Source organism: Erythrolamprus reginae, chromosome 1 (assembly GCF_031021105.1).
Source record: "Erythrolamprus reginae isolate rEryReg1 chromosome 1, rEryReg1.hap1, whole genome shotgun sequence".
Classification (NCBI taxonomy): Eukaryota; Metazoa; Chordata; class Lepidosauria; order Squamata; family Dipsadidae; genus Erythrolamprus; species Erythrolamprus reginae.
In genome coordinates, this window is record NC_091950.1 from 86,906,651 (window position 1) to 86,922,756 (window position 16,106).

The window sequence follows — 16,106 nt, forward strand, 5'->3', positions numbered from 1 at the left end:
TGCCTTAATTCTTTTGTTTAGCATCAATTTACTATCCTCAGGGTGGAACATGCATGCTTGCAGGTATGGAACATTTTAAAAAGTTTTTTCTTTTTTCTTTTACTTATATGCCGCCCATCTTGCCTAATAAAACCTAGATTGCTGGCCTTTTTCTTCTGAATTTAAAGAGAAAAAGTAAAAATTAATGAACAGATCTCTTTTTTAAAAAGGCAGTGTGTGGATTTTTTAAAAAAAATTATGCAATTACAATAGCAAGTTATCAAGTCTCCCAGGTTATCATATTCATTTAGCTTTACATCTCTCACATTTCGTTAAATATAATAATTTATTTTATTATTTTTCTTTTTTATTGTTTTTATTTCTTTTATGTTGTGTTTTTATGCCCTTGTAAGCCACCTTGAGTTGCCAAGTGTGAGTAGATAGCAATATAAGTTGTCTAAATAAATAAATTCTACATGAACTTAAAATCCTTATTCTTATATTCAGCATACATCTTCTTAATATACCTCAAATCTGAAATAGCCTAACACTTCAAAAGAATAATATGTCCTAAGTCAACACTGCTTCTTTGGCTTTGTCTCAACATATATTTCAAACTCTAAAATGATTAGTGACGGCATTCGGGTAATAACAAAAAGCTAAAATTATTAAGATTGAGTAATGTATAAGTTACTTTTTTCCTCGGTATTTTGCTCATCCACTGACATATATATTAGAATGCAGGAACTGCCACTGTATCTGAACCCATGATCTGTTCCTGACATTTTACCATCAAAAATAAGACATTTCAAATAAAATATATTAGTAAGATACACTTAGCTCATTTCAGAGTTTCAAGGCAAAAATAATTTTATTATTATTATACAATAAAATTATTATAATTTTATTATACAATACATAATTCAGACTGAATCAAATGAAAAAGTTCCTATAAGACAGAGGCCACCCTATTTACCAAACCACTTATATACATTGTAAGTACAACCAAAACACATCTGGGAAATAGATTTAAGCCAGTAGTAAATTCCATGTGAAAATCCAGTTCCAGTTTTTCCAGAAGAAATGACTATATCAAATATCTGTAGGACTCATGTTTTGGCACTAAACTTAGAAAAACACAATTTAAAGGTTAAAAAAAATACCTTCTTTTGCAACTGTAAAGAAAGGTCCAGCACATATACTTGCATAAATTATTTCAGAAGCATATTTGTCATTCGGTTAACCTGAATCTGTTCGTTGCAAGATTTGTCTATCTACCCAGTAAAAGAGTCAGGTTTCTTGATAGCCTCTTTAAAAAAAACCCCTCTCAAATATTTCAGTATCTAAATATAATTATACAAGTGTTAAAAATGTCTCTTAGTGTAGGTAATAGTTGGAAGGGAGGTAGGATGTAGAAGAACTGTAGAAGGTAATGAAGCTACTGATACTGTACTGTAACAAGATCCTTCTGGCCTTTGGTTAAAGTGATGTGAGGACTGAGCTGGCACATTATAGTCTGCATTTTTATTGTCACAGCCAGCTCCAGATCTGAAGAAATAGCTCAGAAAGATCTCTTCTTCTGTAAGCCTTGGCTATGGTTTACCTAAAGCAGCGAACAGGTAAGTAGCTATTTGAAATATCTCATTGGCATCAGAAGACTGGTACTTCAGAAGTGTTAAAAAGGTGGTGTATCGGGATGGGATTTCAGCCCCACTACACCAGCAAGAGCCCTGGAAGCAATCAGAAATGCCACTTACAAACAATTTAAACTCAAACATAGTCCAACTGGAATTTGCCACTCACAAGTAATTTCAAATCAAAAAGGCTTTTGACAAGTTACAGTACCACAATTCATGGCTCATAGGTTCTGTCTGACCTTATGAATCAGTGGCTCAAAACCTTTTGGAATTTTAACATGAAAATAGGGATAGTTTGTAAGTGCTATGATGTTCAATTGTGTTTTCGTTCAACTACTGTTCCAATTCAAATAGCTCATGCTCAAACCTCATTGCCAGCAATGAGATGGCAACAAACCTGGGGTTAAGTAAGAATTGCTTTTAAATACATTAAATTCAAAATATTTTACTATGCTGTGGAATGAAAAAAGTGCACTTAATTTTGCTAAAAAATATTAAGCATCATAATTTCTCCCAAATACTTCTATTGGAGTTTTCCATAAGCAAAAACTTATGGAAACACTCTTATTTTCCTAGCCGGACAGCAGAATCTTCAGACAATAGCTACTGTTTCTAAGAGAAAAGGCACTGATCCTGATTCACATATTTCTCACACATGACAGAGTGTTGCATACATGTTTTTATACGCAAAGCACTTTTACAAATGGGATGATGTTCCTGCCAGCTCTGACAATGTCAAGTCCTCCAAGAAAAGTGGATGGAGATAGGAATTGACCCCCCCCCCTCCATTTACAGTCTCAAGTATTGGATACTGGAGTTATGTGCAACATCTTACTGAATACACCATGTTGGAAATTATCTATAAGCAGAGGTCACTTTGGGCTTGTTTGAAGAAACTTCTACACATGGTTCATCCTTACTGGCTCAAAGAAACTTCTTATTTTCTCTCAACCCCCTATAGTTAAATCATGGGATTTAGATCTAGTGTTGAATTAAAATTTGCTCTGCCAATTGTTAAACATTTCAACTTAAAATACTTTAAAAGAATTTGCTGCAATAAAAGACATTTCCATAGTTTAAATAGCACACTGGCAGCAAACAGTGCAAATGCAAATCTTTCATGACCAAAATTCCCTCCATGCTGACCTAACAAAAAAATTCCCTCTGATAATAATCAGTCGTTCCAAAGTCCATGGAACATATCAGAGAAAGCAGCACTGGAACATTTCAAGATAGACAAAGTTTCTTTCTTTCTCAAACAGTAAGACAGCTTCTGCTGCAAGTCGTGTCATCTTTCATTCCATTTTGGATCTTTCAAAGTGTGTGATCATTCTTTCCTGCAAGATTTAACAAACAGAACCCAGTAAATATAACAATTTACTTCCCTGAAAAAATTACATTATTGTAATTGAAGAGTGATTGAGAAAAAGCCTAACTTCTGCTACTACTGCTAATATTGTAAAGTTGTCAAGTAGCATAAAAGCAATTTCAATATAAAGTGAGCACAATACAACTTTTATCATACATAAAATATACACTTCATTTGCTTGTGCTCTTTCAGATGCAAACTAAGATTAACATGTTATTAAACAGTGACTTAAAGCTTTTAAGCCCTAGAAAACTATTGATCTAAGCCCAGTAGCTTGCTCAAAAGAAATACCACATGAAACAGGTAAAAGTCACCTCGTGACATTTTAATAAAAACACAATAGCAATACCTCTACATTTTAAGATCAGGGGTAATATGATTTGGATTGTCATTCAGGATGCTTGGTAGCCTCAGCACGTTTTTCAAATAGCATTCAAAAAATGCTCATATCCAATTCACATTAAAATTAATCTTAACACTATACCGTATTCCCCATCCCCTCCACAAAGTATCAGGTTTGTTCAGAGAGCTAGTAATGCAAGCAAGGCTTCCCTTGCCAGAAATTCCAGATTGGACAATTGATATTTATCATTGTAAAAGCTGGTATTAGACATTTTGAATGAAATGCTGTCAGCTTGATGTTTTTCACCAAAGGCTGACATAGAATCTCAAGATATTTTAGAATTATTCCAGTTCAGATTTAATTATCTCCCCACTCCATATACACAGGCAAAATTAAGATTTTTTGTAAAAGAATAGCTAATGGGTGGTATAAAAGGATAATTGCAGGGATGGGTTAAAGGATGCCATTCATAAGCTTTCTGCATAAGTATCTCAATGCAGATTGTTGTTGTTTTTTTTAAATCAGGTATATCTTATGAAATCTTTGACTAAATATTAAACAACATTTCCTTTTGACATTTAGTAGTCTCCTAATAAACAGTTAAAGCATTCAGTTTTTAACTGCTGGAATAATTTCTCTAATTCTTAGCTCATGACTCTGCTGTCACATCATAAGACCTGAATTATTGCTTAAGGGATAGTTACTGACCTCATCTGAATCCAGTAATGCTGGCAGAGCTCTGCAATTGAGAGGGGGGAAAACACAGTGAAACAAAGAGAGACTTATGATTGCTGTCATGCTAGCATGAGGCATGCCTATTCACCAAAATATGCTGCTGATTCAGAATGAAGGAAAAGAAAAACCACACAATTGGACAAAACCTTGTATTTTTCTTTCATTGAACATTAAAGAAAATTAGCATTTGTCCACATGTAAGACAAGGGTTTCTGTTTGGGTCTGCATTTGACTACTTGATAGCACATGGATGGAACAAAAAATAGGTAAGCCCAGAAAGATAATTGTGTGTTATTTAATTAAAAATGAAATTTATTAAAATGTAATAAATAGGATGGTTCATCATGTATTTATTAACTTTTTCTTCCTTCAACAATTTTGTAGTTAAATCTTGGGCCTGCACCCAAAACTTTGGAGAGATACATGTGGCCTTTAAATCTCAGACTGAAGTTTAATGATAGAAATGATAAACTTTCTATTCCCATTTTCATCTTTAACCTATCTCCAATCTTCATAATAAAAAGGACTGCCCCATTTCAAGCCATCTCTTTTGGTGACATCGTCATAACACTAAAATGTGGGGCAGAAGAGCCCTGGTAGCAAAATGGTTAGAATGCAGTATTGCAGGCTAACTCTGCCCATAACCAGGAGTTTGATCCTGACTGGCTCAAGGTTGACTCAGCTTTCTATCCCTCTGTGGTCTCCGAGCATATTGCCCCCAGATTGTTGGGGGCAATATGCTGATTCTATAAAATGTTTATAGAGGGCTGTAAAAGCAATAGAATAGAATAGGACAGGACAGAAATAGGAATAGAATGGAATAGAATAGAATAGAATTTTTTTATTGGCCAAGTGTGATTGGACACACAAGGAATTTGTCTTGGTGCACATGCTCTCAGTATACATAAAAGAAAAGATACGTTCATCAAGAAGTGAAAGTGTTGAAAGTGTTGAGGAAATTATTTGTTTAGCAGAGTGATGGCGTTTAGGTAAAGAACTGTTCTTGTGAAGTTGTTCTGGTGTGCAGTGCTAGTGTATGTCTAAGTGCTACTGCTATTTAGCAGCTGATCCAGTGGTTATTGTCTAGTCCCGTGATGGCAAACCTATGGCGTGCGTGCCACAGGTGGCAAGCTGAGCTACCTCTGCGGGCATGCAAGCTATCGCCCAGTTCAGCTCCACCGCACATGCACGTACCTCCTGCCAGCCAGCTGATTTTGGGGTCTCTGGCTTGAAGGCGGGACACATGTGGGAGCATGCATGTTTGCATGGAGATAGAGCGTGTATGCACGGGGGAGCCCATTTTTGGTCCCAGAAGTCTTCATGGAGGTTTGCCAGGCCCAAAACAGGCCGCGTGGTTCGCATGTGCATGTGTGGAGGGGCTGGGGGTCATGTACGCATGCACAGGGGGCAGGGGAAGCATGTGGGCCGTGCAGGGGGGCATTGCATTATGGGTGTGGGCATGCATTCATGCAACCCCCCCTCTGCGACTCTCACTTTTGGCACGTGGTGGCAAAAAGGATTGCCATCACTGATCTAGTCTAACAAAGGCCATTGTGATTCATAAAGCTTCCCAAATATTGTTTTCATCAAGTAAAAGCAAGTTTAAACAGGGACAATTTATATTAGAGTTACAATTTATATTAGAAACTGTTAACTTAAAGCCTAAAAGGCAGAATCCAATAGTTACAATTATTCTGGATATTGCAAGTGGCAACATCCCCTTTATTTTCAACAAAGCGATTTTAGTGCTTTTAAAATATATTTTTATGTATATCTTATACTATAGATACTTACACATCAGTCACAGAAGAAGGAACGTTCTCTTCTACCCATTTCAAATCATCTTCTTGCTACAGTTTTTCAAAGTCAGATGATTATTGGATTATTATACTCAAGATTAAAATTATAGTACATTTTTGTGATAATTACATTCAATCTAATGTTTAAAGCAAAAAAGTATCTTCCCCACATTTTCCCAATAGAATATCTCATTAACTATATCTGACACTTTTGCACCTCTTTCTATTTCTATCTTATATATAACATAGGCTATCATTTTAAAATGATATCCTTCATTTAATTACCGCTTTTTTAAAGCATGCTAAAGAATATATAGCATCCAAAGTGCTTTAACTTACAAATATTCATTGGAAATTTTCATTTATAGGTTATTCATATACGTGTAGTCCTTGCTTAACATCCATTCATTCAGTCACTATTCAAAGTTATAATGGCACTGAACAAGAGGGACTTACAAAAGGTCCCTCATAGTTGCAACTGTTGCAGCTTCCCTGTGGTCATGTGATCAGGATCTGGAGGTTTTTCCCACGGTCACACGATCATCATTTGCAATACAGTATTCACTGTCAGCTTTTGACAAGCAAAATCAACAAGGGAAGCCTAAAGAGGTTGCAAATTGCCATCATGGAACTGCAGGATGCACGTGGGATTCCAACTGCTGCTACAGGTATTAAGCTAACATAGTCACATGATGTACTTTATGACGCTGTCACTTAATAACGGAATTGATGCAGAGGTGGGGTTTAGCAGGTTTTGACCAGTTCTGGAGAACCGGTAGCGGAATTTTGAGTAGTTCGGAGAACTGGTAAATAGACATCTCACTGGCCCCGCCCCCATTTATTTTCTGCCTCCCTAGTCCCAGCTGATTGGGAGGAAATGGGGATTTTGCAGTAACCTTCCCCTGGAGTGGGGAGGGAATGGAGATTTTACAGTATACTTCCCTGTCACACTCACCAAGCCTCGCCGACAGAACTGATAGTAAAAAAAAAATTGACACCCATTACTGAATTGCTGGCAACAGTTACAATTGTTAATTGAGGACTACCTGTATAGTATTCCGAAGTGCTTTAATTTATTATTATTCATCGGACAAATGTCATTAAATAATCTTTAATTACTAAAATAATTAGTCATTTGGAAAGTAGAGTTTATTCACATAATGGTAATTTTTTTCATCACACACAGTACAGAAGGAATATATTTTGTAACAGTTATCATCACATATTTTTGCCATAAAAGACCTGAAATATGCATTTATAAAAGGCATGAGATTAAATGCAAATTTTAAGGAGACTTATCTTTGCTACTGCATCTTCCTTTTTTATTATATCTTAGTTTAATCCCAACAACTGACATCACTTATAGTTGCTGCCATTTATTGAAAGTAATATTTCGCTAATGAGCATCTTAGCACATTATTCTTATGTCTTCCATTTTCCTAGCATTAGTTAAAAATATTAGCAAAGGACTTACTGCTTTGTTGTTTTTAGGATTTCCATTTGATTCTTGTTTTGAAGTTCTCATTTTCATGCCCTCTGTATAAAATATTGGGGGGAGGAATCTTATTCAAGAGTTAAACACTTCATTATGTTCAGTATGTAAAATATAATATATATTATCTATCAGTGTTTAATCTATTTTCCTCACTCAGAGCAGGTTTAAAAACTCTACTGTTATATGGGAAAGTGCAATGGATTTAGGTGGAGGCAACTCCTGGGAAAAGTAACACAGGGGAAATTATTTTCTTCTATTGGCCTGGTTTTCAATTCTGTTTATTTCTGACGCTACGATGAATCAGTATGAGAGAGATTTTCAAAGAGACAAAAGCATGTATAAACTGCGCAAAACTGGAGTAGCCCACAGCAGGAACAGAGGTTCAGTATCTATGTCTGCCAAACACAGAGCAAACAGGTCTGTGTGGAAATGTGAGAAAAAGTGAGAGATCTGTTTTAACCTGTTCTAGTTCCACTCTATAACTGAATGCTCTCATGAAGATATAAGGATATATTTCTTGCATACTGAACAGTATGATCAACTTTAGAAGACCCTGGTTCACATGACATGGTAAATCATAATGTGATACTTTGATCTTAGCTTAATATGTGCAGATCAGGGACGGACTGCTATTACTGGCTGCTACCGGTACACTTGCATGTGCGCGCATGCACCCAGTATGGTTTTATTCCATGCATGCGCAGGAAGCAAAAACATGCCAAAATCTCATGAGCGTCCCTTCGCGAGATTTTGCTTCTGCGCATGCACATGGAGCAAAAATTACAAAAAATTAAAGAAAAAAGATGGCGGCACCCATAGGACTGGCACCGGAGCGGTTATGGACAAATTGTACAGTGTACAGTCGCCTACTGCACTGATAGCAACCCATTCCTGGTGCAAATACACCCAATGCAGTCATTAAACTACAGCTCAATATAATGTGAGAATCAAGTCTGCCTTGTTCATTTCATAAATGTCTAACTCAAATGTTACTTATGTTTTCAGCTGCTGCTCGAATTCCAGTGTCAACGCAAAGGTTGGAGAGGCCATCCCATGAAATACAATTATATCTTTTAGGGAGAAAAATGCAAGAAAATTGCTTATTGTGCCTTGTGTTAGGAAATAATTCAACAATGGTATGTTATTAAAACTTAAATTGGAGCAAAGGGATGCTAGTGATAACACATAAAGGTACAGATACAGAGCCGGGGTGGCGCAGCAGGTAGAGTGCTGTACTGCAGGCCATTGAAGCTGACTGTAGATCTGAAGGTCAGTGGTTCAAATCTCATCACCGGCTCAAGGTTGACTCAGCCTTCCATCCTTCCGAGGTGGGTAAAATGAGGACCCGGATTGTGGGGGCAATAGGCTGGCTCTGTTAAAAAGTGTCATTACTAACATGTTGTAAGCCACCCTGGGTCTAAGGAGAAGGGCGGCATAAAAATTGAATAAATAAATAAATACGCCCTTTCAGAATAAAAGTTGCATTCATAAACTAGAGATATGTTTTTCTTACCAAAGCTCTCTTTCAGCATTGGCTCTTTCTGTTCATCGTCCTCATCTTCTTCAGACAATGGTGAAAAAGCAAACCTTTCAGAAAGCAAAGTAACAAATAATGGCTTCATCAGATTAATATAAAATGTTTTTTACAGTTTCTTTAAAACTTGCTATATATTTAAGATTGTTTGTCGTATCTAAACCTGAAAGGGAAAGTTCAGGACACCAACATTAAACAGATGCCTTAGGCCAGGGGTGTCAAGCTCACGTCGTCATGTGACGTTTTGCAACTTTACCCCCCGCTAATCCGGGCGTGGGTGTGGCCAGTGTGTGATGCATCCGGCCCATGGGCCGCGAGTTTGACACTCCTGCCTTAGACTGTATCTACCAATATTTGTAGTATATATACCATAATGTAAAGTATAGTAAAAATTATAATACCGCTGGTTGTTGGCAGATGGCCTCCAAAGAATCATGATGACAAAAAGAATCATTGAGAATAACAGCCGCCAGATGGCATCATCAACCCATAGCTCTTGCCAATCCTGTTAATTGATGTAAGATAGAAAAAAATTAAAAGGTACATTTTTAGAACATTTTCAGCATGGCAAAATTAAAGTTTGACTCCTAGAGATTTTAAGCTCATGTCCACGTTGTTTCCTTAGCAACAATAAAGAAGTGTCTTCATTTGCCATTGACTTCCCCCATGACATATTCTAATCTTCCCAAAGCAGACTACTATCTTGATATTTCCCTATCGCATCTACCCAGGTCTGAGCCAGCTTAGCCTCCAAGTTAAGGCAAGTTTATCAAATTCCTAGCTATCTACTTAACTAGCAAAACTGAACAAAAAGAAAAGAGATAGACTTACCGACTTACAATCCATCAGTCTGAATTTCAAAGTTGTCCAGATGATAAAAACAATAGATGCTAAAAGATTTTTTTTTAAAAAAAAAGAATATATACATATGGCAAAATATTAGCAAATCAGATTGAACAGCAGAACGCAATGACTTTTTAATATAATTATTTTTATCATCTATAACCAATTCATATTATTATCTGCCTGATTCCTTTGAAACTTGCTCTTTATATAAAAATCATGAAAAATGAACAGTTTTACAAAAAAAATATTTACCCTCAACTTCCTATTCAGTTCAATAAACCCAAGGAGATAACAAAGATAACAAAAATATTTACTTCTACATCTCAGAATTATAATAAGAAATAAGCTTTTTTTGTTGGTTTGTTTGAAATAGATTGGTAAGTATCAGTAAATCATAAGAATGCAATGTTCACCCTTCCAGCAAATATTTCCTTTATCTCCTTCATTTATCTTACATTATTATTTATTTATTAAATAAATGTGGACATGTTTCTTGACAGTTTGAGCACCAAATGCCAAGTATCCTATGATTATCTCAGGGACCGCCTTCTGCTGCCCAAATCCCAGCGACCAGTTAGGTCCCACAGAGTGGGTCTTCTCCGGGTCCTGTCAACTAAACAATGCCGCTTGGCGGGACCCAGGGGAACAGCCTTCTCTGTGGTGGCCCCGGCCCTCTGGAACCAACTCCCCCCAGAGATTAGAATTGCCCCCACCCTCCTTGCCTTTCGTAAGCTACTTAAAACCCACCTCTGCCGCCAGGCATGGGGGAACTGAGATACTCTTTCCCCCTAGGATGTTACAATTTTATGCATGGTATGTCTGTATGTCTGTTTGGTTTTTATTATAATGGGTTTTTAATTGTTTTTAGTATTGGATTATTATTATATGCTGTCTTATTGTTGTTGTTAGCCGCCCCGGGTCTTCGGAGAGGGACGGCATACAAATCCAATAAATAAATGAATAAAATAAATCTGGTTGAACCATGTTTCTATGAGTTACCTGCTATTGCCAAGATGAGCGTATTGGTGAAGTGCCGGTAAAGAGAAAGCTTCACAACATTCCTCCTAAGCTTCAGCAATTTCATTGTTTGAGTTAAACTGATAAATATGTATAGAAAGTCAAGGAAAGATTCAGTATATGTACATTTATGACATAATCATACTCTAGTTTTGCTTCAGATTAATAATTGATAACATCAGATATACAGTATTATTACCCAGTTAATCCTGGAAAAATGATATACATGATGATATATATATAATAAACAACTCACAAAAATCTGACTGATATTCTACCTATTTTACACCCTGCATCATTCATCAAAATAAGCCAACTCTGAAATCCACCTGGATAGATACCTGCACTTGTCTGCCCCCGAAGGATTGCTCCAAGGAACTATACCGGGACTCACTGCTCACAGTCACTCATGCCCTCATCACCTCGAGGTTCGACTACTGTAACGCTCTCTACATGGGGCTACCTTTGAAAAGTGTTCGGAAACTTCAGATCGTGCAGAATGCAGCTGCGAGAGCAGTCATGGGCTTCCCTAGGTATGCCCATGTTTCACCAACACTCTGCAGTCTGCATTGGTTGCCGATCAATTTCCGGTCACAATTCAAAGTGTTGGTTATGACCTTTAAAGCCCTTCATGGCTTTAAAGCCCTTCATGGCTTCATGGCACTGGACCAGAATATCTCTGAGACCGCCTTCTGCACGAATCCTAGTGACCGATTAGGTCCCACAGAGTGGGCCTTCTCCGGGTCCCGTCAACTAAACAATGTCGGTTGGCGGGCCCCAGGGGAAGAGCCTTCTCTGTGGCGGCCCCGACTCTCTGGAACCAACTGCCCCCAGAGATTAGAACTGCCCCTACTCTCCTTGCCTTTCGTAAGCTCCTTAAAACCCACCTTTGTCGTCAGGCATGGGGGAACTGAGTCATCTCCCCCGGGCATATACAATTTATGCATGGTATGTTTGTGTGTATGTTTGCTTTTAATAATGGGGTTTTTAAAATATTTTAAACTATAATTTAGATTTGTCATGAATTGTTGTATTCTGTTGTGAGCCGCCCCGAGTCTGCGGAGAGGGGCAGCATACAAATCTAAATAATAAATAAAATAAATAAATAAATAAATACTGCTAGAGGAAATTCTAAGAAAGTGTCAGTCAATTTTAAGCCTGTCCAAAGCATCGCCTTGGGATGGAACCTTCCCCCCACACTTGCTTTTCTCCCCAAAATATTCAGAATTTCTAGTGAGTCAAACAAAGCGGATTTCTCCCGTTCAATGGCTTGCTCAAAACCACACGGACTACATCTGGATTCGCCAGATTTTGCTCGGCAAAGAGAGGTTTCATTTCTGTAACCAAGCCCCCCAAATCTTAGAAAGGGTGGCATTTCTCCTTCCCTTTGGGGCCCTGAGTGACTTGTGGCAGGCCCTCCAGGAAAAACTCTACCCAATGGGAAGAAGCAGTTACCATCAGAATAAATCTTTTCCCTAACAATTGCTTCAACTATCGGAAAACTGCAAGCGGGAAGCCAGCTGGCTTGCTGGCTGTTGCATTTTTTTCCCCAGACTCTGAAAAAGACTTGATATATAAAGTTGTGCTTTTCCTGCTTTTTAGTTAAATAAAGCAACCTTTTGAAGACCTTTTTTTAAAAAAAATAAAAATAATCCTGCTGCATGAAATATGAACTAATAGAACAGAGATTGGTCATGTGGCACCCTATCGCCAAACTTTATGGTGCACGTATAAAGCATTGTCCTTATGAACATAGTTTTGAGCAATTTTACCAGAAGTATGCTAAGATGACTTCCATCTCTAATGACATGCAAACTCTGAACAGGATTGCTAAAATGAGCACAGCATATCCCTTTTTGCCAATACAATTTAAATTGCCTTACAGTGGATGGGTTCATACTTCATTCTAAACTATGGTTTGCTTAAACATAATCAGTAGAATGAGATGGGCTTGCGTAACAAAGCCCCAAATCAAATAAGTTGTGTTAGTGCTATGTTGAATCAAATTATTGAATCCGACCATGACCCATCTATCCTATTACTACTTGTGCTAACAGCAGCTCTCCAGTATCCAATCCAAGTTGAAAAATCCCCAACTTGTCTTTCCCAAGTGAGTGATGTACAACTTCAGATTTCAAAATTCCCAACTACCACAACTACTGAAATCCGCACTTCTGGTGGGTACCTAAATTAGGCTTGGATACACTCTGTAGAAATTCAATTATATAGAAACATAGAAACATAGAAGACTGACGGCAGAAAAAGACCTCATGATCCATCTAGTCTGCCCTTATACTATTTTCTGTATTTTATCTTAGGATGGATATATGTTTATCCCAGGCATGTTTAAATTCAGTTACTGTGGATTTATCTACCACGTCTGCTGGAAGTTTGTTCCAAGGATCTACTACTCTTTCAGTAAAATTTCAGCAGGATATACACAATTATATACCTTACTACTGCAACAACAGCACTTCCAAAAATGGTAGCTACAGGTAGTCCACAACTTATAACAGTTCTTTTAGTGACTGTTCAAAGCTACAACAGCATTGAAAAGTGAGATAAGTCAATTGTGGTCGTGGATTGAAGACTACCTGTACCGTTGACCGCATGGGATTGTGTAAATCACTCTGCAAAAGATTTAGCTTTCACTAACCTCTTTGGCCACCAGATTTGCAGTGAAATGCTGACCCTTTTGACCCAAAAGGTCCACTAATACAATGAGGCTTGTTCTGTACTATAGCTTTCCATAACCTGCATTCTGGATGTATTGAGATTCAACGCTTATCATGCTGAGCGAAGGATCAGAATGCTGAAATCAAACACATCTGGAATGCATTTTCAAATTTACTAATTGAAATGCACTAGTAAAGGCAGGTAGGAGCAAAATCTGGGAGCACTGCATTTGGGGAATCAATCCAACAATAACAAGATCAGACAGAGTATCCAAAGTAGAATGCCACCCACCATGAAAACCCAGCTCCAAATAAATGAGCAATCTACCAAATAAACCAGTGAAGAAGGATATCCACCAACAGAGAGCAGTATCTAGGAAAGCCAGTGGAATAAAAGCCAAGGAGGCAAGATCACTCTGTGCCTAGAGAGACAAAGAGAAAAGGGCATTGAGATCAAGGATCAGGAAACATGCCTACAAAGATTAAGATTGAGAAAAGATTGCACCCGAAAGCTTAGACCTATTACCTTGCTATCTACTGAACATAGTTTTCCTTGCTATATTCCCAAAGTCCAGTTATTATATTACTCTAAAATGCTATCTAGTCACAGTCTCTCTCTCTCTCTCTCTCTCTCTCTCTCTTTCGCTCTGTCTTGATTGATTTGATTGATTTGATTGATTTGATTGATTTGATTTGATTGATTTGATTGATTGATTTCTATGCTGCCCTTCTTGAGGCATCTCAGGGCAGTGTACAACATTATAAATGGAACAACATATAAAGAAATCTAAATGATTATAAAAATTATACAAATTACTAAAAAAGCATTAAAAAAACCCTATATAATCATGTACATTCATCCGGTTCAGTCATACATAGCATTGGCCGGTGGGCAATCTCACCACTCACGGCTCCCATGCCCACCGGCAGAGGTAGGTCTTAAGAGCTTTATGAAAGACTAGGAGGGAGGGGGACAATACGTATCCCTGGAGGGAGTTCATTCTAGAGGGCCAGGGAAGGTGATTAAATATACCATAAATATATATGGTCAGTGGTTAAATCCATTTTTTTTTCACTACCAATTCTGGGGGTGTGGCTTGGTGGGCGTGGCAGGGAAATAATACTGCAAAATCTCCATTCCCAACTCATTCTGGGGCCAACCAGAGGTGGTATTTGCGGTTCTCCAGAATTTCTGCTACCAGTTCTCTGAACTATTCAGAATTTCCACTACTAGTTCTCCAGAACCTATCAAAACCTGCTGGATCTGGAGGGCCTCGTGGAAAGTAGGGAAGGCAGTTTTCACCCTCCCCAGGCTCTTATAAAGGCTCCGTAGCCTGGGGAGAGGTCAACTGGAAGTTGACAAATTGAATGTTTTCAACCTCCTGGGGGGGAGGCTGTTTTTGTTCTCCTTAGGCTCCTAGAATGGCTCTGGAGCTTGGGGAGAGGCTGAAAACAGGCTGTTTCCCGAACTCCCAGTGGGCCCAGAAGGCTTGAAAGTCAACTGACTGGGACACACACATGCACGCCAGACCTGAGCTCACACCCCACCAATATGGCTCCTTGTGCCATTTGTGGCACACATGCCATAGGTTCACCATCATGGCCCTAGCAGAAGACAACATTGCTAACTCCATTTCCTGCAGACTGGAATTACCCTTCACAACTTTCATTCTCTATCAATGAAGGAGAGCTGATAGGAAAGAATGCCTTAGAGCAGTATCTCTACAAAGTGATCAGAAGCACATTACAAACTTTCTATTAAACCAAGCAAATAGGCCGGTATCTGTTTTATAAGCTTCATAACCACAGAGAAGTTGAGCACAGCAAAAGCTTCAGAAATGTTCCAAAGGATTATCTTAGTTCTAAAGCTGCAGAGAAACTAGCTTTCCATTACAAAATGAAAAAAGGTACCTGATGGAACAGATGCTAAATAACCTAAAAATATGCTGCCTAGACACTTTCCTGCTTTGATCATTGGCTTGTAAGGAACAAACAGGCTACTAGAAGTGAACTTCCAAAATATTTTTTAGTACAGCAGAAACAACATATGTACTTCTTTCCCGAGATGAAACTGGGCACAATATTTCCTCTGTAGTGCAGTGGTTAGAAGCTACTTCCGCTGATCACCGGCTGCCAGTAATTTGGAATCTCAGTTGGGTCAAGGTTGACTCAGTCTTCCACCCTTCCAAGGTTGGTAAAATGACCCAGATTGTTGGGAGCAATATGCATACTCTCTGTAAACCACTTGGAGAGAGCTGCAAAGCATTGTGAAGCTGGTATGTAAGTCTAGATGCTATTGTTATTTCTTTGTTCTACAAAAGGTTGAATTAACCTTGGGTGAAAAGGAAAAACCCAGTAATATTAAGACATGTCCCCATCTACCTACATACTTTCTAAAGCTGGATCCTAAAAAGAGGGAGAGGATAAACTTTAGATAATTTAACTATTTGTTCACTAGTTTCTCAAATACATCTATAGTAGAGTTTTTCTTTGATCCGTTAAAAACCCAGGAGACATATTGCGATGATATAAATTAGAAACATAAAACTCAATTTTTGAAAGGATATCCAATAAATAATACAGGAGTCAATGATAGACAGTCCGAAGTTAGCTACAGCAGCTGTAACACCATGGAACGACTGAAAAGGCATTAGAAAGAGAATTGGTTTTATATTAC

The 16,106-nt window shown here is 38.0% G+C and overlaps 1 protein-coding gene across 3 annotated transcripts in view; it reads right to left on the bottom strand.

The window, feature by feature from the left end:
* Window positions 1–2,637: 2,637 nt before the first annotated feature.
* Window positions 2,638–16,106, bottom strand: part of TMEM87A (transmembrane protein 87A) — a 35,341-nt gene continuing 21,872 nt past the window's right edge. The window contains exons 12-20 of one of the 3 annotated variants that reach the window (XM_070757702.1): window positions 15,993–16,068; window positions 10,737–10,841; window positions 9,723–9,781; window positions 9,293–9,396; window positions 8,871–8,944; window positions 7,337–7,398; window positions 5,858–5,913; window positions 4,037–4,067; window positions 2,638–2,953 (exon numbers count right to left, since the gene is read on the bottom strand). In XM_070757702.1, coding sequence (XP_070613803.1) covers window positions 2,912–2,953; window positions 4,037–4,067; window positions 5,858–5,913; window positions 7,337–7,398; window positions 8,871–8,944; window positions 9,293–9,396; window positions 9,723–9,781; window positions 10,737–10,841; window positions 15,993–16,068 — 609 coding nt within the window. In that variant the 3' untranslated portion in view covers window positions 2,638–2,911. Of the gene's footprint in view, window positions 2,954–4,036; window positions 4,068–5,857; window positions 5,914–7,336; window positions 7,399–8,870; window positions 8,945–9,292; window positions 9,397–9,722; window positions 9,782–10,736; window positions 10,846–13,778; window positions 13,852–15,992; window positions 16,069–16,106 lie in introns of all 3 variants that reach the window. The other 2 variants (XM_070757685.1, XM_070757694.1) reach the window with 2 other exon arrangements.